At 61.7% G+C, this 26,340-nt stretch overlaps 1 protein-coding gene across 1 annotated transcript in view; it reads left to right on the forward strand.

Annotated features, from left to right (window-relative positions):
- Positions 1 to 26,340, forward strand: part of KCNT1 (potassium sodium-activated channel subfamily T member 1) — a 94,156-nt gene that overhangs the window by 45,482 nt on the left and 22,334 nt on the right. The window contains exons 3-18 of the mRNA XM_063714531.1: positions 3,251 to 3,330; positions 4,093 to 4,192; positions 7,244 to 7,300; positions 9,830 to 9,878; positions 12,040 to 12,099; positions 12,326 to 12,400; positions 12,468 to 12,551; positions 13,434 to 13,528; positions 14,712 to 14,892; positions 20,203 to 20,367; positions 20,677 to 20,813; positions 23,734 to 23,797; positions 23,953 to 24,061; positions 24,786 to 24,894; positions 25,143 to 25,292; positions 25,709 to 25,947. Of these exons, the coding sequence (XP_063570601.1) occupies positions 3,251 to 3,330; positions 4,093 to 4,192; positions 7,244 to 7,300; positions 9,830 to 9,878; positions 12,040 to 12,099; positions 12,326 to 12,400; positions 12,468 to 12,551; positions 13,434 to 13,528; positions 14,712 to 14,892; positions 20,203 to 20,367; positions 20,677 to 20,813; positions 23,734 to 23,797; positions 23,953 to 24,061; positions 24,786 to 24,894; positions 25,143 to 25,292; positions 25,709 to 25,947 (1,754 nt within the window). The remainder of the gene's footprint in view (positions 1 to 3,250; positions 3,331 to 4,092; positions 4,193 to 7,243; positions 7,301 to 9,829; positions 9,879 to 12,039; positions 12,100 to 12,325; positions 12,401 to 12,467; positions 12,552 to 13,433; positions 13,529 to 14,711; positions 14,893 to 20,202; positions 20,368 to 20,676; positions 20,814 to 23,733; positions 23,798 to 23,952; positions 24,062 to 24,785; positions 24,895 to 25,142; positions 25,293 to 25,708; positions 25,948 to 26,340) is intronic.

The following is a 26,340-nucleotide window of genomic DNA, read 5'->3' on the forward strand; positions in this document are numbered from 1 at the left end:
CAGGAGCCTTAGGTTGGCAGGGGATGGAGGGGATGGAGGGATGGAGGGATGGAGGGGATGGAGGGGATGGAGGGGATGGAGGGGATGGAAGGGATGGTTGGCCTGGTACCATCAGGAATAGAGAATTCTGCCTCGGGGAGGGGGCGGTGGATGCCAGAGGGTAGAGTGGGGCTGGACAGCTGCCAGCAGAGCCAGTTGGGAAGTCACCCCTGCGTGGCACTTAATTCCTGGGCTGAGTGGAGGAGAGGTACCTGTGGCCAGCCCTGGGGTTCCCCAAGGAGAACGGAGCAGAGAGGAGAAAAACAAGAGCTCGAGGAGGCCGTGCTGAGAGGCCCAGGGAGGAGAGGAGATTCTGGGGCCTGGTCACCATGAGGGACATGGTGAGGCTCCCTGCTGGAGAGGAGAGGGTGGGAGGCAGTAGGAGCAAGTGAGGTGAGCAGAGCCCCCGCATTGAGGCTTTTGCCATGGAGGGCGGGACAGTGGTGGGGAGGCGGGGAGGGCGGGTTCCTAAGCTCCATGCTTTTAGGACCCGGTGGTCCCTGGGTACCGCCGGCAGTGAGGGGAGGAGGGCCTTAGGAGACCCTGGGCTCAGCCCCCGGGGCCAACTTCCCCCTCAGCCCTGCCTGCCCCCATGACATGGCCAGACCAGGCCCAGTGCAGCCTGGACCTCCAGCATCCTGTCTGAGCCTCTCATTCAGAGAGAAAGATGGTGGACAGACCTCCCCAAAGAGACACTTATGCAGCGAGGGGCCTCCCCAGCCAGGGCTCCAGACACACAGAGGAGAGGTGTGAGGCGGGAGGAGGGGCTGGGGGACACAGCAGAGCTGTCTGCGCTGAGGGGTTGCAGGGCGTGATGGGGCACTCTGGGGGCAGACTGACCCCCCATTAGCACTGGGTTCAGATGCCACTGGTCTGTGGGAGGCTTGTCCCACTGCCTGGCCCCAGAAGCCCTGAGTATGCCAGGTGGGGTGACCAGCCTGCCCCCAGGACTTGGCCTGAGCCTCCTCTTCAGCATGGGGCAACGGCACCCAGAGCCACACACCTCTTCCTGGATCCTGGACCCTTCTTTATTTCATTTATTTATTTATTATTCATTTTTGAGACAGGGCCTCGCTCTGTCACCCAGGCTAGGGTGCAGTGGCGTGTTGACAGCTCACTTCAGCCTCAAACTCCTAAGTTCAAATGATTCTCCTGCCTCAGCCTCCCAAGAAGCTGGGACTACAGGCACGTGCCACCATGCCTGGCTATTTTTTATTGAGACAGGTGGTCTTGCTATGTTGTCTAGGCGGGTCTCAAACTCCTGGCCTCAAGCGATCCTCCCACCTCTGCCTCCCAAGGTCCTGGGATTATGGGCATGAGCCACTGTGACTGGCCCCTGGCCCCTTCTTGAGCTCTGTAACCAGCAGAGGCCACTGGGGCCACTGGGGCAGATCAAGGCAGGTGCTGGGACTCTACCAAGGCCCCTCCCGCCCACCCCACAGCAGCCCCACCATGAAGGCTGCTGCCCACACCTGGTCCACATCACTTACCCTGAGTGTTGTGAGCTTTGGGAAACATTGAATATTTTAATCACTTTTGGAGATGTTGGGGTCACCAGCCGTGGGCCAGGCAGTGATATCAAGTTCTCAGATTCGATTGATGGGAGCCAGTGCCTCCTCAGAGGGGAAGTGAGGCTCACAGCCCACCCACTGGGTGTCACAGCCTCCTGCCCTGGTGGACGGTGACAAGGAAGGGGTTGAGGCAGGAACAGGGGTTGGGTTGGTACTTACCTCCCCCCACCTCTGGACAGCTGCCCTGGGACCTCTGCTTGAACGCTGCCTCCTCCATGCAGCCCTCCAGGATCCTTCCAGGCAGCACAAGTCTTCCTCCAGGCTCCCCTGTCTGTCTGCCCTACTGTGTTGTGGCCCTCGCACTGCACTGGGCAGGGGGCCCATGCTGAGGAGCTCACTGGACTGCGTGTTCTGCCCCCACACCATCCCTGAGGGAGGCGGGGCACCTCTCTTTGACCCCAGGGAGCAAGGCCAGGCACCGGAGGCAGTGCCCGAGGGCTAAGGCAGCCGACTGATAGGAGCAGACGTCATGGAGGGCACAGCGGCCATGGCTGGGAGCAGCCGAGGGTCCCATGGAGGACAGCCCAGCACCCCAGGGCACAGGCCGTTTAGGGGGACACGTGCTCCTCCTTCCCAGAGACAGCCATGCCTGCTGCAGGAACCCTGGCTCCGGCTCTTGCTCCTGTCTGTCCTGCAGGCTGGCAGCATTGGAGTTTTCCTCTCAGGGGATCATTAAACCCTGGCCTAGCCTGGCCCGCATCCCGGCACAGCCGGGCACAGGAGGCCCTGTGTCCAAGGCTGGGTCAGTGGGGGCAGCAGCCGTCCACCCCCAGGCTCCATCCTACTCTTGGTGGCCAGCCTGGCTCATGCAGGTGGCCACGGTAGGTGAGCCACGCAATCTCCCCACCCCACCTCACCCCACTTGCCACCCCCGGCAACTGGCACACTGTGGTCTCTTCTCAGGACCGCCAGGGCCCGGTTAGAGGCCAGAGGGCTGGGTGGCAGGCCCCATGAGCAGTGGTGTGCATGGGGATTGAGGGGTGTCTGGGAACCAGTGGCTGGGGCCATAGGTGAGCCTGAGGGAAGAGGAGTGGCCCTGGCTGGAGGGGCCCCACGGCTGGCCTGCGAGGTGGGTGCAGGGATGACCACTTCCCAGCAGCCCATCTTCCCTGACGGCCCTTGAGGCTGCAGTAGCCCATAGCCTTGGAGCACAGCCACCAGCGGCCTCCAGACAGAGCAGCTGACCATCAGCTGTGGACATCTTGTATGACGCAGGTCCTACGGTATGTTCTGAGCACTTGCGGTGTCCTGAGCACCATGCCCAGGGCCATATGGGCAACTTTACCTCCTGGCAGCTGCCCTGTACCCACGGAGGCTTGGGCGAGGGTGTGTGGAGTGAGTGCCGCACCCTGAGCCCCAACAGGGCGGCCTGGAGGGCCCAGACTCACAGCAGCGAGTGCCCAGGGGTGCGGGGAGGAATCTTCAGAGGAGCTGAGGCTGGGTCGGCTGTCTGCTGGGCGTGACGGACCCCAGGGCCCTCCGGGGTCTGAGGTGGAGGCAGTGGCCCTGCTGGGCCCTGTCTGACTTCTCAACTCCTGCAGTTGGAAAGTTGGAAGAAGTCAGTCAGGTTGGGGCTCCTGGCGTGTCCCCAGCCTGAGTCCCCACTGGCCCTGAGCCCCCATGCCCCTCTGCTCCTCCAGGGTCCAGGTGGAGTTCTACGTTAACGAGAACACCTTCAAGGAGCGGCTCAAGCTGTTCTTCATCAAAAACCAAAGATCGAGTGAGTGGGGTTCCTGGAGGGCCACTCCCAGGCAGGGAGGTGTTGAGGGCGCCGGGAGCAAGCCTGGCAATGGCGAAGGCTGGGGCTGTGAGCTCAGGGAGGAGTCCATGGGGTGGGAGCCGCCTGAGTGCTGCGGGGGGATTTGGAAGGAGGGTGGGGGTGGGTCTGCATGGTGAGCGGGGCACAGGGTAGCCTCCTCTTAGCTTCACACTGTCTGAGACCAGGGCCTCTCCAGCGGGACCTGTGGGGACACTGTCCTGCCTGCTGGACACCAGGCTGGGTGGGGCAGGACCATCCATAGGTGCCAGCAAGCTCTCCCCTGTGGCCACGCCCCGCTTCCCACCCCTCCATACAGCCCCCCCTCCCCAACAGCTCCCTGCCCCGTTCCCAGCCAGAGCTTGGCCTCATGGCCCCCCCAGGGATGCAGGTGAGGACTTGGGGGTTTCCCCAGGGGCTCCACATTCACCTGCCTGCTCCCCAATCCCCATCCTGTCCCCCAAGAAGTGGAGTGGCCTCTAGAAATCCCCTGCAGTCCAAGTTCAGGCACCTGTAAGGTGGGGCCAGGGACAGAGCCTCTCGGAGGCTGACCCAGGAGCATCGGCCCCCAGCAACGCAGGGCACACAGAGCTCTGGGTGCAGCCCGGGTGTGGGAGGGGAGCCCAGCTGGGGCCATCCAGAGAGCCCAGCCAGACGCGAGTACAGGCCCTGCTCCCCGAAGGCCAGGGCTGGCTCAGAGCCCTGAGGCTGCTGCCCTCCCCGCAGGCCTGAGGATCCGGCTGTTCAACTTCTCCCTGAAGCTCCTCACCTGCCTGCTCTACATCGTGCGCGTCCTGCTCGACGACCCGGCCCTGGGCATCGGATGGTGGGCCACTTGCGCGGCCGGGCAAGGGGTCCCGGGTCCCAGGGCTGAGCCTTCCTGCTGGGCCATTACAGAAGCTGATGGCGTCCCTGGGGCAGCCCCTGTGCCTGGGGCCTTGGGGAGTCCTTCCTTCCCCAGTGCCTGTCCCAGGATGGAAAAAGCCAAGGACTCAGTGCCCAGGCTCCCACAGACGGCTCAGCGTAGGGAGAAGGGTCCCCATCGTAGACTTCCAGCTGTGCCCTTAGCTACTAGTGGACCCAGAAGGTCCACGGAAAGGCTGGAGCATCTAGGAAGCCCCTCCCTGCTCCCACAAGTGTCTCCGTGCTCACTTGAGCTTCTGCAGGTCAGGGAAGGGGGCACCCAGTCCCCCTGGGGAAAGCCCCTACCTGTTTCTGGGGGCGTCTTCTACCCCTCCTGGGTCCCAAGGAGTCCCCTTCCCGGGGCCCATCGTCCTGGGGCCCATGCCCCAGGGACTTCGGGGAGAGGTGCTGGGGGCAGCAATCAGCACCGTCAGGTCCTTACCAGCCTCGCAGCAGCCGCCATGAGGGTGGATGGGAACTTGCTCTCTCTGAGTCCTGTCTGTCTCCTTCTGCTGTTGCTGCTTCGAGAAGTGGCGGCTGCTGGGACCTACTCTGTGCCCAGGGTGCCTTGGTAACTCTTGCTCACCTCTGTGTGGGTCCCAGGGGACATCAGCAGGGCCCTTGGTGCCGGATTGTCCTGAGTCATGTCTTTGGGGACCGGCCCCCAACCCCAGGCCTCTCGCTCTGGCTCCCTGGCACTTAGATGCTGTGCTCTGTGTCCTGTTTCTTCTCTCCCCTCTCCTGCCTCGTTCCCTTGTTCACTCATCCACTTGTTCTATCCTGCTTCCTGGTTTCCAGAAGTGCTTCCTCTGAGTGTCCTTCCAAAGATGGCGTCTCCAGTCCTTTCCTGTTTTATGCTTTCCCCATCTGCTGGGCCTGTTTCTCCCGAGCTCACATTGGGCCCTGATTTTTTCATATTCGTAGATTTCCTCAAATGTCTGGTGCTGTTTATGTGTAAGAGTGCTCAGGCGCTGAGGTGCTCTGCAGCCATATGTGTGGTGTGGTTGTCACCATCCAGCCATCAGGGTGAACCCTGCCAGCATGCTGGTCCCCTCTCCGGCTGTGCAGAGCAGGTTCTTCCCTGGAGAGGAAGGCCTGACTGCCCTGAGCCTGGCTTCTGGGGGCCTAAAGGCGTGCATGTAAACTTTTGCTCAATCCCCCTTTTCACCTGTTACCCTGTCACAGGGGGGCCTGGCATCCCCAGGCCAGAGACTTTCCCTTTCCTAAGAACGAACCTCCTGTCTTTGTCTAGGTCAGAAGAGGGCAGAACCCACTGGGATAGTTTAAGAAGGAGAACTGGGCCCTAACTGACTCTCAAGCTACTTTCCTGGGTCACCCCCCACCCCAAGTCCCAGGGTCCCCTAGGGCTTCTGGTTTCACATCCCCACAGGGCCCAAGTCTGTTGTGTTCACTGCCCGTCCACTAGCACAGCGTCCAGGACATGGATGGGGGTGGGAAGATAGGTGGATGATGGATGGATGATTGGATGGATGGTGGATGATGGATGGATGGATGCATGGATGGATGCATGGATGGATGGAGTGGATGGAGGGATGAGTGGATGGGTGGATAATGGATGGGTGGATGGATGGTGGGTAGATGATGGATGGATGGATGGATGGATGGATGGATGGATGGATGGATGGAATGAGGGGATGAGTGGATGGGTGGATGATGGATGGATGATGAGTGGATTGGGGGAGGGATGGATGTTGGATGGAGGGATGAGTGGATGGGTGGAGGGATGAGTGGATGGATGGAGAGATGGGCAGATAGATGGAGGGATGAGTGGATGGATGATGGATGGATGGATGGACAGATAAGTAGATGGATAGATGGATGAGTGGATGGATGGAGAGATGAGCAGATGGATGGAGGGATGAGTGGATGGATGGATGGAGGGATGGATGGATAGACAGATGAGTAGATGGATAGATGGATGAGTGGATGGATAGTCAGATGAGTGGATGGATGGAGGGATGGGTGAACGGATGAGTGGATGGATGGAAGAATGAGTGGATGGATGGAGGAATGGATGGTGAATGGATGGATTAGTGAATGGATGATGGAGAAGTGGATGGATGGATGGATGAGTGAATGGATGGATTAGTGAATGGATGATGCAGAAGTGGATGGATGGATGGATGGATGGATGGATGAGTGAATGGATGGATGAGTGAGTGGAAAGATGGATGGGTGGATGGATGATAGATGGATGTCCAGATACTTCTGTGGGCATTTAGTTTGCAACAACTCCATTAAAAATCAGGGGAAGTAGGTCAGTTGAAAGAAAAGACAAGAGGAGCTGGCCATCACCAGGGGCCTTGTGAGCAGTGAGGTCTCCTTGGTCAGTGACCCTGGCATTGGTGATGGTCTGGGACAAAACTAGCGTGTTGGCCATGCCCTGGTCACTGTCGCAGCAGCTGGTTCCAGGTGGCTTGGGGGTCACCTGTCCTCAGAAGCAGCTTAGGGACGTGCCTCTTGGAGTCAGCACCTGGGGATAGGAGCTTCCTCTCCCTGTCTCTTGAGCACTGTCCAGCCTTGTTCAAGGCAGCTCTGGCCTTGGGGAGGCCCTGAGTGTTCCCACGTGCTCTCTCTGGCCATGTAGGGCCCCTCCCTGGGAGCCTGTTGTCAGCACAGGCAGAACCAGCGTGTTGCTGCTGGGTCGGGGCTACCCCCAATCCCGCAGATGTGGGATGTACCCTCACTGTCTGCCTGCTGGGCTGAGCAGAGGCCACCCCAGCCTGCCTCAGTTAGAGGCCCTCCTGCAGGATCTCTGCAGTGAGCAGGGAGGGGGCAGGCTGCCTTGTCTCCCAGGTGTTAGAGCTCTGACCCCTCCAGGATGTGGGGGTTAGCCCTGGGTGGGTGAGTAGGAGGCCCCCATGAACCCGAGCCTGTGGAAACCCTCGGGAAGCAAGTCCTTGCAGTGGTGCTGGAGGGGCCAAGGCTGGGCCAGCGCTGTGTCTCTCCACAGCTGGGGCTGCCCAAAGCAGAACTACTCCTTCAATGACTCGTCCTCCGAGATCAACTGGTGAGTCCACACCCCAGCTCCCAACAGCCGGGCGCTCAGAGGCCTGGGACCAGGGTGGGGTGGGGTGAGTCCACACTCCAGCTCCCAACAGCCGGGCGCTCAGAGGCCTGGGACCAGGGTGGGGTGGGGTGAGTCCACACTCCAGCTCCCAACAGCCGGGCGCTCAGAGGCCTGGGACCAGGGTGGGGTGGGGTGAGTCCACACTCCAGCTCCCAACAGCCGGGCGCTCAGAGGCCTGGGACCAGGGTGGGGTGGGGTGAGTCCACACTCCAGCTCCCAACAGCCGGGCGCTCAGAGGCCTGGGACCAGGGTGGGGTGGGGTGAGTCCACACTCCAGCTCCCAACAGCCGGGCGCTCAGAGGCCTGGGACCAGGGTGGGGTGGGGTGAGTCCACACTCCAGCTCCCAACAGCCGGGCGCTCAGAGGCCTGGGACCAGGGTGGGGTGGGGTGAGTCCACACTCCAGCTCCCAACAGCCGGGCGCTCAGAGGCCTGGGACCAGGGTGGGGTGGGGTGAGTCCACACTCCAGCTCCCAACAGCCGGGCGCTCAGAGGCCTGGGACCAGGGTGGGGTGGGGTGAGTCCACACTCCAGCTCCCAACAGCCGGGCGCTCAGAGGCCTGGGACCAGGGTGGGGTGGGGTGAGTCCACACTCCAGCTCCCAACAGCCGGGCGCTCAGAGGCCTGGGACCAGGGTGGGGTGGGGTGAGTCCACACTCCAGCTCCCAACAGCCGGGCGCTCAGAGGCCTGGGACCAGGGTGGGGTGGGGTGAGTCCACACTCCAGCTCCCAACAGCCGGGCGCTCAGAGGCCTGGGACCAGGGTGGGGTGGGGTGAGTCCACACTCCAGCTCCCAACAGCCGGGCGCTCAGAGGCCTGGGACCAGGGTGGGGTGGGGTGAGTCCACACTCCAGCTCCCAACAGCCGGGCGCTCAGAGGCCTGGGACCAGGGTGGGGTGGGGTGAGTCCACACTCCAGCTCCCAACAGCCGGGCGCTCAGAGGCCTGGGACCAGGGTGGGGTGGGGTGAGTCCACACTCCAGCTCCCAACAGCCGGGCGCTCAGAGGCCTGGGACCAGGGTGGGGTGGGGTGAGTCCACACTCCAGCTCCCAACAGCCGGGCGCTCAGAGGCCTGGGACCAGGGTGGGGTGGGGTGAGTCCACACTCCAGCTCCCAACAGCCGGGCGCTCAGAGGCCTGGGACCAGGGTGGGGTGGGGTGAGTCCACACTCCAGCTCCCAACAGCCGGGCGCTCAGAGGCCTGGGACCAGGGTGGGGTGGGGTGAGTCCACACTCCAGCTCCCAACAGCCGGGCGCTCAGAGGCCTGGGACCAGGGTGGGGTGGGGTGAGTCCACACTCCAGCTCCCAACAGCCGGGCGCTCAGAGGCCTGGGACCAGGGTGGGGTGGGGTGAGTCCACACTCCAGCTCCCAACAGCCGGGCGCTCAGAGGCCTGGGACCAGGGTGGGGTGGGGTGAGTCCACACTCCAGCTCCCAATAGCCGGGCGCTCAGAGGCCTGGGACCAGGGTGGGGTGGGGTGAGTCCACACTCCAGCTCCCAATAGCCGGGCACTCAGAGACCTGAGACCAGGGTGGGGTGGGATGGACAGAGGCTCACACCGCCTGGTCCCTGAGGGATAATGCCCAGCCTCAGCCCAGCAGCCACCCAGGTTCCCCAGGACACATGTGCCCTTGGCCTGGCTGTGGTCAATGCTGGGAATGTCCCCTTCAAGAGGAGCAGTTTGAGAATTACGAGTTCCCAGCCCATTCCACAGCCTCCACACGCTCTTCCTGAGCCCAGTGAGAGATGCAGGAAAGCCCGTCTCCCAGTGAGTCGGCGGCTTTTCTTCCAGTTCACCATCTTACGTCCAAGGAAGGCAGCTGCCCCGGGCAGGCAGTGGGAGGTGACTGCGGGGCAACTGGGGTGCCTGGTCCAGAGGTTAAGACCTGTCCCGACCCTGCAAGGCGTGTCCCCAGTGCCTGAGCCCCTGTCCCCATCAGGCAAGGAGCAGATGGCCCCCTGCAGCCATGCCCCTGCCTGTTTATGGATGAGGAACCGAGGCTTGGGGAAACCCAGGGGGCTGGGGGTTAGATAGCCCGACCTCCCTGTTCTTAGGGATATTCATGGGAGCCCGGCTCCAGGGACCCAGGCGAAAAAAACAGGCTACCCAGGCTGGGGCCCAGGCTGCTGTTGCCCGTCGTGTCCAGAGAGAAGCTTTGCCACCCTTCGCAGTGTCATGGGCTGCAGGCAGAGGCTCCATGGGAACTCAGCCACGGGCCCCGGCCTCACAAGCACCTCCTGGGGGGCCTGCCCACTGCAGTCCTGCTCCCTCCTCCTCTCTTGAGGAACCTTCCCTTCCCTCCTCCTTATGGTCCCCTCCAAAGGTAAGGTAGGCTCCTTTGGTCCAGCCCCAATGAGCAGCACATGCTAGGGGCCAGTGGAGGCCAGTGGTTATGGCCCCAGCCCCAGGGTGGCTGGGGAACACCGGTGGCTGCGGTGCCCTACTGTGCTGCCTCCTTTCTCTTCCCAGGGCTCCCATTCTGTGGGTGGAGAGAAAGATGACACTGTGGGCGATCCAGGTGAGTGCCCTACCCTGCCGCCCTCCCCACTGCAGTGGCGCTCAGTAAGCACTGAGGACCAACCCAGGCTCAGTAAGCACTGAGGACAGACCCAGGCTCAGTAAGCACTGAGGACCGACCCAGGCTCAGTGAGCACTGAGGACCGACCCAGGCTCAGTGAGCACTGAGGACCGACCCAGGCTCAGTGAGCACTGAGGACCGACCCAGGCTCAGTAAAGGCTGAGGACCGACCCAGGCTCAGGGAGCACTGAGGACCGACCCAGGCTCAGGGAGCACTGAGGACCGACCCAGGCTCAGTAAATGCTGAGGACAAACCCAGGCTCAGTGAGCACTGAGGACCAACCCAGGCTCAGTGAGCACTGAGGACCAACCCAGGCTCAGTGAGCACTGAGGACCGACCCAGGCTCAGTGAGCACTGAGGACTGACCCAGGCTCAGTGAGCACTGAGGACATACCCAGGCTCAGTAAATGCTGAGGACAAACCCAGGCTCAGTGAGCACTGAGGACAGACCCAGGCTCAGTAAGCACTGAGGACCAACCCAGGCTCAGTAAGTAGGGAACCCAGGCTCAGTGAGCAATGAGGACATACCCAGGCTCAGTAAATTCTGAGGACAAACCCAGGCTCAGTGAGCACTGAGGACAGACCCAGGCTCAGTAAGCAGGGGACCCAGGCTCAGTGAATGCTGAGGACAAACCCAGGCTCAGTAAACAGGTGACTGCAGTTCAGTGAGCACTGAGGACAAACCCAGCATTTACTGACCCAGGCTCAGTAAATGCTGAGGACAAACCCAGGATCAGTAAACAGGGACCCAGGCTCAGTGAGCACTGAGGACAGACCCAGGCTTAGTAAGTGAGGGACCCAGGCTCAGTGAGCACTGGGGACAAACTCAGGCTCAGTAGGCAGGGGACCCAGGCTCAGTGAGCACTGAGGACAGACCCAGGCTCAGTAAGCAGGGAAACCAGGCTCAGTGAATGCTGAGGACAAACCCAGGCTCATTAAATAGGGAAACCAGGCCCAGTGAATGCTGAGGAAAAAGCAAGGCTCAGTAAACAGGTGACTCAGGGTCAGTGAGCACTGAGGACAAACCCAGCATTTACTGACTCAGGCTCAGTAAATGCTGAGGACAAATCCAGGCTCAATAAATGCTGAGGACAAACCCAGGCTCAGTGAGCACTAAGGACAGTCCCAGGCTCAGTAAGCATGGGACCCAGGCTCAGTGAATGCTGAGGACAAAGCCAGGCTCAGTAAACAGGTGACTCAGGCTCAGTGAGCACTGAGGACAAACCCAGCATTTACTGACCCAGGATCAGTAAATGCTGAGGACAAACCCAGGCTCAATGAGCACTGAGGACAGACCCAGGCTCAGTAAGCAGGGAAACCAGACTTTAGTGAATGCTGAGGACAGACCCAGGCTCAGTAAGTAGGGAACCCAGGCTCAGTGAACGCTGAAGACAAACCCAGGCTCAGTAAGCAGGGGTCCCAGGTTCAGTGAGTGCTGAGGACCAACCCAGGCTCTACTGCTCTCCACACAATTTTCCCAGGGATCCCTGAGGACTTCCTGACCCCCTCTGTCTGCTTCACCACCTGAATCTCTCCCTCCGCTGACCCATCTGTGTCCTTGCTGTTTTCCTGGGGTGGAGAGTGCACAGGCCAGGTCCCTGGCTGGCTCCTGGGTGGGTGACCTAGTTCATGACTGGGTCCCATGTCTCCATCTGAGACCAGAGAGGGTCTCTCACACCCACCCCTATCCTGTTCCAGAGGGGTCAGTAGATGCCTGTGCCGAGAGGGGTTCCACGGGGAAAACCAGGTCCACTGAGCCTCCATCTCCATTCCCTACCCACCGGGGCAGCGGAATAGCCACTCTCTGGTGTCTTCCTGAGCGTCCTGCCTCACCCACTGCACCCTCCATCCCACCCTCGGCCTAGAGTGGGTGGCCCAGGAGGACCATGGTTTCAAGACTCCATCTGCCCTCGGCCCTGGTGGGGGTCAGCCAAAGGCCTTGGTGGCTAAGACTGTCCTGACATGGGAGTGAGGGTCAAGGCAGCCCCCCAGACACACGCCTGGCTTTGTGTGGTACCTGCCCGCGAGGCCTGTGGGGTCAGGCCCCAGCCCCAGCCCCAGCCCCGGCCTACTCCAGAGCTTCCCTTTCCTGACTCCCAGGTCATCGTGGCCATAATAAGCTTCCTGGAGACGATGCTTCTCATCTACCTCAGCTACAAAGTGAGTGCCTGCCCGGGGTGGCACTTCACAGGGGGTCCCCACCCTCCCCCACCTCCCCACCCTGTCCCACCCTCCCCACCCTCTCCTATCTATTTCCCTACACTTCCCAGCCTCATCCCCTGATCTCCAGGGTGGGTTCCTCGCCCTCTCCCCACCCTGCCCCTCCCCTGCCGGGCCTCACCCCCACCCTCCGTCGCCCCCGCTGACACCCCCCGTTTGGCCCCAGGGCAACATCTGGGAGCAGATCTTCCGCGTGTCCTTCGTCCTGGAGATGATCAACACACTGCCCTTCATCATCACGGTGGGTGAGCCCCAGCTGCCAGGAGTGCGGGCCCTGGAGCCCCAGCCCTGACCTGTGCCCTTCACAGATCTTCTGGCCGCCGCTGCGGAACCTGTTCATCCCCGTCTTTCTGAACTGCTGGCTGGCCAAGCATGCGCTGGAAAACATGATTGTAAGCCGGGGCGGGGGGTGCAGCTGGGACTTGGGGGGGCCACCCTCAGCCTCACCGGCCCTGGAAGACACTGTGCGACGTAGCCTGCCACGCCCCGGCCCTGGCGTGACCTGTAGAGGACCAGGAAGCCAGGGCAGCAGAAACTCTGTCTCTGCTTCTGGAAAACATCCAAGCCAAGCCCCGAATGCCCTCTTTCCAGGAAGAAACTCAATCCCAGAGCTTTTCCTAAGCCTGGAAATTAAATGGCTGGCGGGAGGAGGAGGGACAAAGTGAACCCAGGCCACGAGGACCAGGGCCACAAACACCAGGCCACACGCAAACCGAGGCCACGGGGCCACCGGCAGGCCCTGCTCTGAGTGTCTCAGCACGATCCCTGTCATGTGAACGGCAGCAGCCGGTTCCCTAGGCGCCCACCCTCTCCAAGCCAGACCCCTTGACTCACAGCCCCCATTCCTGCCCCAGTGGTAAATCAGCATTACCATGCTGGGTCCAAGCCTTGCACACTAACCAGCCCTCTGACCTGAGACTTAAGCCTCATCCCCGGGGACGTAGGCAAGATGGGGACCCGTCCTGAGAGGACAGCAGAGGGGGTACCCTGCCCAGGTGCAGGCTGCCTCATGGGCCTCAGCGGAGACGCAGGTGTGGCCAGGTGCAGGCTGCCCCGTGGGCCTCAGCGGAGACGCAGGTGTGGCCAGATGCAGGCTGCCCCGTGGGCCTCAGCGGAGACGCAGGTGTGGCCAGGTGCAGGCTGCCCCGTGGGCCTCAGCCGAGATGCAGGTGTGGCCGGGCCGTCTGCTTTCCACCATCCTTCTAGTCTGTATTCATTGGCTCCTGGCGGGGTCCACAGTCCCTGCCCGCTGACAGCCACCACTCCTTCCACAGAACGACTTCCACCGTGCCATCCTGCGGACACAGTCGGCCATGTTCAACCAGGTCCTCATCCTCTTCTGCACCCTGCTGTGCCTCGTTTTCACGGGGTGAGTGCCGGCCGTCGGTGCAAGCACCCCAGGATGTTGGGGAGGGCCCGAGAGGCAAGCAGGGCCAGGCGAGGGGATACAGATGCCTGTGTCCAAGCGATCAGGGGGCAGAAAAGGCCACAGTGCTTAGGCTGCAGGTGTCCGGCCACCCAGCTGGGACTGAGGTCAGGAGGCAGCTCCAAGCCCACGTCCCCAGTACACAAGCAGCCCTGCAGCCCAGCTCCTCCAAGGCCAGAGATACCCAGCTCTGGCTTCCTGGTCTGTGCTACAGACGTAGAGAAGGGGCCTGGCTCCTAGGCCAGGTGGGGTCTCTTGGCTGAGGCCCAGCTGAAAGCAGGGTCTGGAGGCAGCCAAGATAAAGGTGGGGGCGCCCAGAGCTGCGAGGGCCTCCAGCCCACACAAGCATGCCCACTGTGCCCACCTGCCTGTGTCCCCGCGGAGGGCTCCGTGTTGCTGCTCTGCCTTGGGTCCCAGCGAGGCCTGGTCATCACTTCCCGTCCCCAGGCGGGGATGTCAGGCAAGCACTGTGCCCTGGGGGAGGGAGAGTGCCCTGCGTTTCCCACCTCCCTTCCCCCACTGCCCCTCATGACAGACACAGAGCTCAGTGGGCAGATTGGGGCATCCATGAGGATAGCATCTGGGACTGGTGGTGACCCCAGCCCTGCCCATTAGACCTCCCAGCCTCGGGCCTGGGTGGCTTGTCTGGCTGTGCCAGGCAGAGGCCTGAGTGTGGTGGGTAAAGGGGCAAGGCTCTGAGATGGGGATAGAGGGCCAGACCCCAGGCCCTGCTCCCTGTGTCACCCAAGCCCACGCTGATGACACAGCCCTGCATCCCCTGCTCCCAGAGAATTTTCCAGGGACCTAGGAGAGAACCACCGGGCAGGCAGGGAGGCTCCGGGGAATTCACCGTGAACAGAGGCCGCTATGCTGTGGCCAAGGGGCCAGCTGCATTGTCAGCTAGCGTCAGGCAGGAGGTGGCTCTGGCAGAGCCTGGGGACAGACGGGCAGGGCTGAGGACCTGATGCCACCCAGCTGTCAGGAGGGCGGGGCTCACCTGGTGACCAGGTGATGCACAGCTCAGTCTCCTGGGCAGTGAGGGTCCCGTGGGCAGGCAGGATCTCTGAGGGGCCACGGCCCCCCAGCTCCTGGGCCCCAGGCCGCCCCTCACTGCCAGGGGTTGCAGGACCTGCGGTATCCAGCACCTGGAGCGGGCGGGCGAGAACCTGTCCCTCCTGACCTCCTTCTACTTCTGCATCGTCACCTTCTCTACCGTGGGCTACGGCGACGTCACACCCAAGATCTGGCCATCGCAGCTGCTGGTGGTCATCATGATCTGCGTGGCCCTCGTGGTGCTCCCGCTGCAGGTGGGTCCTCTGGGCACCAGCCCTGGGTGGCACCAGCAAAGGGACAGGCGGGCGCCGGCAGAGGGAGGGTGCCACTGAGGCTGTGGCACAGTGCAGGGGCCACTCCCAGGAGGGGACAGCGAGGCCAGGCGGGCGGTGCCTGCTCCATTGCACGCCCCCACTGAGGGTCTACGGCGGGTCCGGTGGTGCTCAGCATGGTGGGTAATAATGGAGTCCCATGAGCTGGCCTCTTCCTTCTGGGGAGATGGTGGGTCTCCAGTGCCAGGGTGACCTGCCCCTCCCAGGCCCCAGGCAGAGTGCAGAGAGGGGTCAAGGTGGACAGCCGGCCCATTTCCCATCCACAGCCAGGTGCAGCAGCAGCTGCCAGGCCCATGGGGGGCACACCCCCCCAGCCACCCCAGCAGCTTCCCCGTCACCACTGCTGAGGCCCACTGCCCACTGAGCAGAGGAGGGGGCGGGGCAAGGCCTCAGCGGGAAAGGTGGAGGCCTGGAGAGGGCAGCTGTCCCAGGGTGTGAGTGCTTGGGCCTGGACTGCCTCTGACACCTCCTCTAGGCACCCCAGCCCACCCTGGAGGGACCCTGCTATCGGGGAGATGGGAGAGGGAGGGGACCTCTGTGGGTGGTTGGAACAATTTCCAGGAGGCTGGATAGGAGGAAGAGCCCAAGGAGGTAGCCAGGGCCTTCTGGGAGCCAGACCCCCAGGTGGCTGCAGGATGCGGGGGAGACAGGGCAGTGCTCCCAGGGAGCCTCTGCTGACCCCGGGCTCAGCCCCAGCTCCCTCCCTCTAAACAGCAGTGGGCATGGCACAGGTATGGGCCCAGGCCAGGCCTGGCTCTTCCCCTCACTATATCCGATCCAAAGCTGTGGCTCCAGCTGTACGGCCCCCAGCGTGGGCCATGGTCTCCACATCTGCGGCTTCCGTTCCCCTAAGTTCAGATGGGGGTGTGCGCGTCTTTCCACCTGGTTGTCGGCCGCTCCACCGCCCAGTGCCGCGAGTCCCGTTCCTGTGAGCTGCCCGCCCCTCTTTGGTCTGCCCCCTGGTTCTCACTGATGAGCGAGTCTGTGTGTTCTAGAAGAAGCCCGCTGTGTGTGGCTTTCCCGTTACTTCCTGCTCCATGACCTCACCTCTCATTTTGCTTACAGAATCTTCCATTCACAGATGGTCTTGATTTTTTTTTTCTTTAATGAGAGATGGGGTCTCACTCTCATTTTGTTGCCCAGGCTGGCCTCGAACTCCTGGGCTCAAGCGATCCTCCCGCCTCAGCCCCAGAAATAGCTGGGATCACAGGCGGCTTGGCTTTGATTCACCAATCTTTCCCTTATGGTTTCTGTTTTCCTTTCTTGACTGAAAAGATCATTCCCTCCCTCGGTCATAAACCTGGCTTCCTATTTTCTTCTCAAAGTGTAAAGCTCGCCTCTCACCTGGAGGGTTTCACCCACCCGGAACCACCGTGTGGGGTGGGGGTGGAGCTGGGTTCTCCCCTCTGACGCCTGCTCCCCCACACCCTGCACTCTGCTCCTTTCTCTGCGCATTTCATAACCAGGCAAGGTCGGGAGCGAGGCCAGGAGCACAGTGTGGGGGGCACTCCGTGCGGTGACACTGCCTCCCTCCTCAGCCCCCCTGCCCCAGTCCATAAATCTCACCTCAAATTCTTTACCTTCCCTCCTCGGCCCTCCTGCCCCAATCTGTAAAACTCATCTCAAATTCTTTACCTTAATTACTTCTGCAAGGACCCTTTTGCAAATGGGGACCCATTCTGAGGTGCAGGGGGACCTGCTTTCAGGGCTATCCTTGACCGTGCTACGGGCCCCCAGCCTCTGTCCCTGGTCCTCCCCGGCCCACACTTCACGTGGCCGGCACCTGCTGAGGCCGCTGCACCCAAATGCTCTGCAGAGGCCTTGACCAATCCAGTCTCTGAATTCCCCACAAGCCCTTCCAGAGACGCATCCAAGAGGTCCCTGGCCCAACTGAGGTCAGAGGAAGGGTCAGCAGGGCCAGTGCATCCCCCTTTCCCCTGTGGGCTCACGGCCCAGCCACATGCAGCTCTACCTTCATGCTCCATCCAGCTCCTCTCCCCACCCCACACACCCCAGAGTGAAGAGGAGCCCCAGCCCTAGCCAACCCCAGGGTCGCTTTCAAATAAAGCAGGAGCGAAGCGCTCTCTCCCGTGCTTCTCACGAGACCATGGCACCCACGGCTAAGGGCCAAATTGGGATGTGCAGCAGGCCTGTTCCATGTCCCTCTGCTGTGTCCACAGCCTCCGGGCCAGGGCTGCCTTCCCATTCTGTTCTTGAAGCACCAGGGGAGCCCCCACCTCCCCTTATCTCCATTAAGAAGTAAGACAAGGCCAGGCACAGGGCTCATGCCTGTAACCCCAATACTTTGAAAGGCCAAGGCGGGAGGATCGCTTGAGCCCAGGAATTTGAGATCAGCCTGAGCAACATAGAGAGATTCCCATCTCTACCAAAAGTATGAAAATTAGCTGGGTGTGGCAGCGTGCACCTGTAGTCCCAGCTACTTGGGAGGCTGGGACAGGAGAATCGCCTGAGCCCTGAGGTCGAGGCTGTGGCGAGCTGTGATCTTGCCATCGCACTCTAGCCTGTGCAACAGAGAGTAAGACCCCTTCTCAAAAAAAAAAAAGAAAAAGAAAAGGGCCAGGCACAATGGGTCCTGCCTGTAATCCCAGCACTTTGGAGGGCCGAGGTGGGTAGATTGCTTGAGATCAGGAGTTCAAGACCAGCCTGGGAAAGGTGGCAAAACCCCGTCTCTACCAAAAAATAGGAAAAATTAGCCAGGCATGATGGCGTACACCTGTAGTCCCAGCTCCTGGGGAGGCTGAGTTGGGAGGATCACTTAATCCCAGGAGGTGGAGGTTACAGTGAGCCAAGATCACACCGCTGTACTCCAGCCTGGGTGACAGAGCGAGATGCCATCTCAACGCCATCTTAAAGAAAAAAAACAAGGTGACTCCAGGTGCACCAAGTCCTGCAGGCATCACACCTGCACTGCTCTTCAGGGAAATTCATGGAACAAATGCACCATCATCACAAGAACTGATTGCATTGATGGGTACGGCCATGGTGACAAGTGACCGACAGCCCAGCAGCCTGCATGCAGAGGCGTCACTGTAGCTCGGGCTCCGTGTCCACAGTGGGGTCCCTCAGATCAGCCGCTGCCTGCCCGCCTTGTCTCCTTTCTCCCGGGTGGGGCAGGCAGAGCAGGCCCTGAGTGGGACGAGCTCTGAGTGAGGCAGGGAGGAAGGTAGGGGCAGGGCCTGGGGGTTGGCGCACCCTCCCTCCCATCAGCCCTGCCGGGCCTGGTGCTCAAACCTGACCCAGGGTGGGCCTGTGCTGTCCCTGGCAGGGCTAGGGGTGACTGGGACAGTGATGCCACTGACCCCACCATCTAAGCCGCTCCCTGCCGCCTCCGAATGACTCTGGAAAGACCGAGCCTCTCATTGGCGATGGTAAGGGCGGGCTGCGGTGCCCTTGCCCTTGGTCTCTGCTGAGCTGAATTCACCAGTAAAAACCCTTGAAGCAGAGTGATGACCCCGAGGCCCTCGCTCACGAGCGTCCTTCTGGAACATGGCAACGCCGGCTGGGTTCTCCTGGAAGCATCCTCCAGGCTCTTCGATCAGCAAGACAGACAGGCGGCTTAAACAGCAGACATGTATCCTCTGCCAGCCCTGGAGGCCAGAATCGGAAGTCGAGGGGTTGACAGGGCTGACCCTATCAGGCCGCTTTGAGGGAGATTGTCCCACGCCTCTCTCCAGCTTCTGGTGGGTCCGCAATCCCTGGGGCTCTGTGGCTGTAGAAACCTCGGCCTCTGCCCTGTCTGCATTTGGCCTCTTCTCTGTACCTCTCACTGGATTTAGGGCCCACTCCAACCCAGGGTGACCTTATCTTAAATCATTACATCTGCAGAGACCTATTTCCAAATCAGATCACATGGCGAGGTTCTAGGCAGATGGGACTTTTAGGGTCACTACGGAGCCACCGTCATTGGCTCCTTCATCCTCACGGCAGCCCCGGAGGCAAGTGCCATGCCACCATCTTGGGCAGATAGGACTTTTAGGGTCACTACGGAGCCGCCGTCATTGGCTCCTTCATCCTCACGGCAGCCCTGGAGGCAAGTGCCATGCCGCCATCTTGCGGGTGAGGAAGCTGAGGCTCAGAGTAGGGGACGTGAGCCCTGGGGTGTCTGACAGCAGAGCCCTTGCCAGCACCATCCGCGGGGAAGCCTCTGTTCCACTCGCCCCGGAGTCTTGAGCACCTCCCAGCTGTGGAACCTGTTTTGTGTGCAAGACAGTGGAGCCTCGTCACCGGAACAAAGCAGGCGCTGGATAAGTGCAACGAGATGGTCCCATTTAGACCAGATGATAGCACATCACCCCTGCAGCCCACAGTCCATGGGAGTTCCTGCCATTGTTCATTTAACACGTGTTCAACAAGCCGGGCACCATGACTCAGCCTGTAATCCCAGCACTTCAGGAGGACAAGGCAGGAGGATCTCTTGAGCCCAGGAGTTCGAGACCAGTCTGGGCAATGTAGTGAGACCCCATCTCTACAAAAAATAAAAATAAAACTAGCTGGGCATGGTGGTGATACACCTGTAATCCCAGCTACTCAGGAGGCTGAGGCAGGAGGATGGCTTGAGCCCAGGAGGTCAAGGTTGCAGTGAGCTGTGATTGTACCACTGCACTCCAGCCTGGGTGACAGAGCGAGACTCCATCTCAAAAAAAAAAAAAAAAAAAAAGCAAAAAGTTTCACCTACAGGCAAGTGGGGCCGGTGCTAATAGGCCCCGGTGGCCTCTGTTTTGGATCTGTCCCCTTTGAGTCTCAACACCCAGAGCTTGCATCTGGTGAGCATGAGCCAGAGCAGGTGGCATCCTCAGACCAGCAGCCTCAACCACCTGCCCCCAGACATAGGCTCCTGACTGTGAGGCCTGCGAGTGCCTGGAAGACCGGGGTCTGAGGCCTGATTTGGCCACCCTTACCATCAAGAGAGTGATCCCCAATCCCACAGGCTGAGCCTCTCCACCCTCGGTTTACTCCACAGTCTCCAGCCGCCCCTCCTCCCTTGGTCCCCACACATCCTGCCAGCTGGGCCTGCGTCCTACTCCGTGTCATCTGAGGCTATCAGCATCTACAGCTTCCATGTGGGAAAGGCCCCCCTAATGTAGGTGTCACCCCCGGCCGGCCCTGCCCCAGGCCCCCAACAGACAGTCGTGTGTCAAGGCCCAGGTGCTTCGCTGAGAGCCCTCGCTCCCCAGGCCTGGTCGCTGGTGCTCACCTGGTTCTCATCTGCAGTTCGAGGAGCTCGTCTACCTCTGGATGGAGCGGCAGAAGTCGGGGGGCAACTACAGCCGCCACCGTGCGCAGACGGAGAAGCATGTGGTCCTGTGCGTCAGCTCCCTCAAGATCGACCTTCTCATGGACTTCCTGAACGAGTTCTACGCCCACCCCCGGCTCCAGGTGAGGCCCCTGACCGTAGCCCAGCAGACGCCTCCCTCCCGGCCCCCAGAGATGCCATCCTCTCCCCAGGACTGCTTTGCAAGTCCCTGAGTCCTCTCAGCCTCAGTTTACCCCTTCAGTGAGGGTGGCAGCCCACACTCAGGTTGGGGGGAGCCCTGTGGGGGCCCCTCTTTTCCCTCCTGCCAGATGCAAGATCACAGTGAGCTCCAGGGCCCAGAGGTGGTGGGCACAAACACAGTCCTGAAGGCAGGGCCGCCCGGGCGGGGCAGGGGCCGGCTCAGAGGGTCTGACCCTCCACCTGGCCGGCAGGACTATTACGTGGTCATCCTGTGCCCCACGGAGATGGATGTCCAGGTGCGCAGAGTCCTGCAGATCCCTCTGTGGTCCCAGCGGGTCATCTACCTCCAGGGCTCTGCGCTCAAAGACCAGGACCTCATGCGAGCTAAGTGAGTGCTGGTGGGCGGAGGGGGCGGCGTGGGGGCACCTTCCTGAGTCAGGTCGGCTGCTCAGGGCTGAGGCATTGACCATTGCTGTCCTGGCCAACGAGAGCTATGAGAGCACTATAGACTATCCCCAGGGTGGACCATTTGGAGTGAACCATCCAAAGTGGACCATCTGGGGTGAACCATCCAAAGTGGACCATCTGGGGTGAACCTTCTGGGATGGACCATATAGGGTGGATCGTCTGGGGTGGACCATTCAGGGTGGACCTTCTGGGATGGACCATTTAGGTGGACCATCCAGGGTGGATCATCTGGAGTGAACTGTCAAGGGTGGACCATCTGGGGTGGACCATCTAGGATGGACCGTCTGGGGTGGACCATTCAGGGTAGACCTTCTGGGATGGACCATTTAGGATGGACCATCCAGGGTGGATTGTCTGGTTGGGTCATCTGAGGTGAACTGTCCAGGGTGGACCATCCAGGGTGGGTCATCTGGGATGGACTGTTCAGGGTGGACCGTCCAGTGTAGATCATGTGGGGTGGACCATCTAGGATAGACTGTCCAGGGTGGACCAGCTAGGGTGGACTGTCTAGGGTGGACCATTCAGAGTGAACCATCTGGGATGGACCTCTAGAGTGGACCATCCAGGGTGGATCATCTGGGGTGGACTATTCAAGGTGGACCATCTGGGGTTGATCCTCTGGGGTAGATCATCAGGGGTGGACTGTCTGGGGTATACCCTCTGGGGTTGTCTCTGGGGTGGACCATTCATGGTGGACCCTCTTGGGTAGACCATCTGGGGTGGATCGTCTGGGGTGGATCATCCAGGGTGGACTGTCTGGGGTGGACCCTCTGGGGTGGATTGTCTGGAGTAGACTGTCCGGGGCCTCTTGCAGTTTCTCCAGCTCAGGTCCCAGGCCCAGATGAGCAGGACCCTGCAGCCAGGCCCTTGTCCCTGCACCATACCCACTGTGGAGCAGCCCAGGCAAGCCCACCCCAGCTGAGTCTCCGTCTCCCTTTTGCAGGGTGAGGGGCAGCCTTTTGCAAGCTCCACCTTCCCCTGCTCCAAGTCTAGGGAAATCTTTGTCAAGTTCTAGGGAGGCTCAAAATAGAACAGGGGCGGGAGAGTCGGCTGCCTGGGAGTCAGGGTGGGAGAGGAAGGGCTGAAGGTAGAGTTCCTTTTAAAGACAAATTGACAGAGTGACAAGGTAACAAGAGTATATTGTTACCTGGAACTTTCCAGAATGTGTTGGTGCACTTTCTGGGACACTCCTCGGAAACCCCTCCTGGTGATGTTTTCATTCCAGGAGCCTGAATGTGTCCTTAGTGGCATAGTGTGGGTGGCACTCCCAGGATCTCTCCTCATCGCTCCCCCTCCCCCTGCCATGTCCAGAGCCCCAAGCTGGAACCCATTGCCTATGGAACGCCACCTCTTTTGTGGTCCCATCCCCAGCACACACAGGCAACGCACCTGCAGGCAACGCACACACAGGCAACGCACCTGCAGGCAACGCACACACAGGCAACGCACACACAGGCAACGCACATGCAGGCAACGCACACACAGGCAACGCACACGCAGGCAATGCACACGCAGGCAACGCACCTGCAGGCAACGCACACACAGGCAACGCACACACAGGCAACGCACATGCAGGCAACGCACACACAGGCAACGCACACACAGGCAACGCACACGCAGGCAACGCACCTGCAGGCAACGCACCTGCTTGGGCCCAGGGAGTGGGGAGAGGGCAAGGGCGTAGGCCATGCCCAGCCAGGCAGGGATGAGCCCAGAGGTGTCAAGTGGTAACAGTGATGTGGTGGGGTTCCCTGCCCTGGGGCAGAGGCGACAGTTTCTCAGACAGCATCTCAGCAGTGCTGGGTAGTTTCTGCAGCTGGGCTTTCAGGAGACCCAGGTTCCCAGACCACAGAGTCGCCAGGCCAGGGAGCGGACAGGGTCTCTGCCCCCAAGTTCCCCCCTCCCTCCTGCACCCCAACCCAGCCCTGGGTGAATGTCTAATGGCAACATACAAGATGGGTACCCCAGAAACCAGTGCCCAGGTCAGGTTAGCTCCCCTGGTGCCCAGGTCACTGGCACACACTGAGGTGGGGTCTCCACCGGGCCCGCTCCTGCCAACCCTGGACCCCTAGCCCCTGACGCCTGGGAGTATGGACAAATCCAGGCAGCCCCAGCCAGCAGAGCCTCCTCGCACGACCTCCTGATGCTCCTCTACCTGCCCAACTTCAGGGACAAGCTGGGGGGTTGCTTCAGAGAACAGGGCCTGGGGGAGGAAGGGCAGGCACTGCCCTAGGAAGCACCATGGGCTCCCACTCAGGGCCGTGGCCAGGAGAAGCTGTCAGCTGGTGTCTCCAGGACACACTGTCCATGGCGTCTGACCCCCTGCCCCCACCCGCTGTCAGCCTGCACACGCTCGGGGACAGGTGTGGCTCCTGACCCCCTGCCCCCACCCGCTGTCAGCCTGTACGGGCTCAGGGGACAGGTGTGGCTCCTGTGCCTTCTCGACTGTCGGAGCTTGGAGTCTCCCTAGGGTGTCCAGGAGTCCTGACCCGGCTCAGAGCCTGCCAGGGAGGGGCCAGGGAGTCTGGAGAGGCCCAGGATGCCTGCAGGGAGGCACTGGGATACCTGGGGGGGGCACACAAGGATGCCCGCCAGGGGGCACTGTGATGTGGGTTGGCGGGGGGGGCAGTACGGGGATGCCCACTGAGGGGGCACTGTGACGCCTGACCAGCAGAGAGCAGGGGCCTCCTCGCGCCTTCCAGCCTCCCCACCTTCCATCCAACCATCCTCCCAATCTCTTCCTGTGCACCTGCTGCACCAACCTCCTCCCAGGGGAGGTCCTCCCCACCTCACCTCCACACCCCCGGCTCCACCCACGCTCAGGCCCTGGTGCATTGCAGGATGGACAATGGGGAGGCCTGCTTCATTCTCAGCAGCAGGAACGAGGTGGACCGCACAGCCGCAGTGAGTGAGGCTGAGTCCCTGCCTGGGCAGGAAGGGCACCGTGGGGCTGGGGAACGGGGGTCCCCGAGGGAAGAGACCTGCCCCAGGCTGCTGGTACTGCCCAGCAACCCACAGAGGCCAGCCTGTCTGCACTGACCAACCACCCACCCCGCCAGGATCACCAGACCATCCTGCGCGCCTGGGCCGTGAAGGACTTCGCCCCCAACTGCCCCCTCTACGTCCAGATCCTCAAACCTGAAAACAAGTTTCACGTCAAGTTTGCCGGTGCGTCTGGGGCACGCATGGGTGATGGTGCATCTGGGGCAGGGTGTGTGTGCATGCTGTTGGGTGATGGTGCATCTGGGGCAGGGCGCGTGTGCACACGTGTATGATGGTGCATCTGGGGCAGGGCGCGTGTGCACACGTGTATGATGGTGCATCTGCGGTGGTGTGCGTGTGCATGCAGTTAGGCGAGCTGTGTGGGGCAGCGGGAGGGGCTGGCCCTGGAGCTCCTCACACAAGCACACCAGGAGGTGCTGGAGGGGACGGCAGACCCCCATTCTCACTGCATCTGAGAAGGGACCTAGGGAGTCCGACCTCTTCAGATGAAGAGTCTTACACTGGGGCCCTGGGGTCAGTGAAGGCAGGGGCAGGAGCACCATCTGATGAGCACCTCTATGGGCAGGGACTATGCCAGGTGCCCAGGGGACAGGGGTCAGGGCCCACATGGAGTGCCCAGGGCACAGGGGCCAGGGCTTGCCCCGCCCTGGAGCTCCTCACTGAGCTGGGAGAGAAGCACAGGAGCGATGGAAGGTCCACTGAGGCTCAGACCAAGTAGGGGGTTGAGGTCCACAGACTCTTGGGGCAGAGATGCTGAAGCTGGACAGCAGACATGGGGGTACCAGGCAAGGGTGCATCTGCACAGCACCTTCAGGAAGTGAGTAGGTGCTGTGGGGGAGGAGAGAGCCGGCAGGGCGGCAGGTGGACCGGCCTACCCCACTGCCCGCAGACCATGTGGTGTGTGAGGAGGAGTGCAAGTATGCCATGCTGGCACTGAACTGCATCTGCCCGGCGACCTCCACCCTCATCACCCTGCTGGTGCACACGTCCCGCGGCCAGTGAGTGCCCTGTGCCCCAGGCCCCGGGGGACTGACATCCATGGCCGGGCCAGCGCAGGGAGACAAGGCAGGGCCTGCGTGGGGGCGGAGATGGGCTTCCCGGAGGAGGGACGCATGGCCGGCAAAAGTCCTGCACGGGGAGGGCGTCCATGCCAGGGGAAGCAGAGGGGCCACCTGCAGACCCGGCCGGGGAGGAGGGGCAGTCACGGCCGAGGGTGACACTCCCCTGGCCCCGCCCCGGCCCACAGGGAGGGACAGGAGTCTCCGGAGCAGTGGCAGCGCATGTACGGGCGCTGCTCGGGCAACGAGGTGTACCACATCCGCATGGGTGACAGCAAGTTCTTCCGCGAGTACGAGGGCAAGAGCTTCACCTACGCGGCCTTCCACGCCCACAAGAAGTAAGGCCGGGTCGCGTCCATAGGGCTGGCTCTCCAGGGCTGCTCTGTGCCTTCCCCATCCGCCCGGTCAGGCCAGGGGTGGCCCTGGGGCGGGGCTGCAGAGGGCTCGGGGGCAGGGCATCAGGTCATCCTGCCTGGCGAGGGCAGCCGCAGGACTGGGCTCCGGGTCCACATAAAAACCTGCCACGTGGCTCCTCCCTGAGGCTTGTGAGCTGACCCCAGCTCTCTTGTCCCCAACACCTCTGGGACGGGAGGGCTCGGCCAAGGTCCCTGACCCCAGATGGTCCCCAGGAGGAAGACGCGTAGTTCCGGTGGGGACTCCGGTGATTTGCAGGAAGGGCAGGCAGGGAGCGAGGCAGGGAGCGGGACAGGGCGGGCGAGCGGCGGTACCTGAAGCTGCCGGTGCCCCCGCCCAGGTACGGCGTGTGTCTCATTGGGCTGAAGCGGGAGGACAACAAGAGCATCCTGCTGAACCCGGGGCCCCGGCACATCCTGGCCGCCTCCGACACCTGCTTCTACATCAACATCACCAAGGAGGAGAACTCGGCCTTCATCTTCAAGCAGGAGGAGAAGCGGAAGAAGAGGGCGTTCTCGGGGCAGGGGCTGCACGAGGGTCCGGCCCGCCTGCCTGTGCACAGCATCATTGCCTCCATGGGTGAGCCGGAGCGGGCACGCGGGACTCCCTGGGCCTGCTCCTTCGGCGGGAGACCAGGCGGGACAGGAGACCAGGCAGGACAGGGGCAGGTGACCAGGCGGAACGGGAGACCAGGCAGGACAGGGGCAGGTGACCAGGTGGGACAGGAGACCAGGTGGGACGGGAGATCAGATTGGGCGGGAGACCAGGCGGGGCAGGAGACCAGGCAGGACAGGTTCGGGAGACCAAGTGGGGCAGGGCAGGAGACCAGGCCAGTGTGGCCCCCAGACCCAGTTCCTCTTGGCCCGTGCCTCCAACCTTGGACAGGTAGAGTCTCTCTGGGCCTGTTTTTGAATCTGTCAAACAGGAGTGTCCCTGCCTTCCTGTGGCCACCTTTGTGGGCATTGCTCCCTG

The sequence above is a fragment of the Pongo abelii genome, chromosome 13, assembly GCF_028885655.2.
Source record: "Pongo abelii isolate AG06213 chromosome 13, NHGRI_mPonAbe1-v2.0_pri, whole genome shotgun sequence".
NCBI classification, from domain to species: Eukaryota; Metazoa; Chordata; class Mammalia; order Primates; family Hominidae; genus Pongo; species Pongo abelii.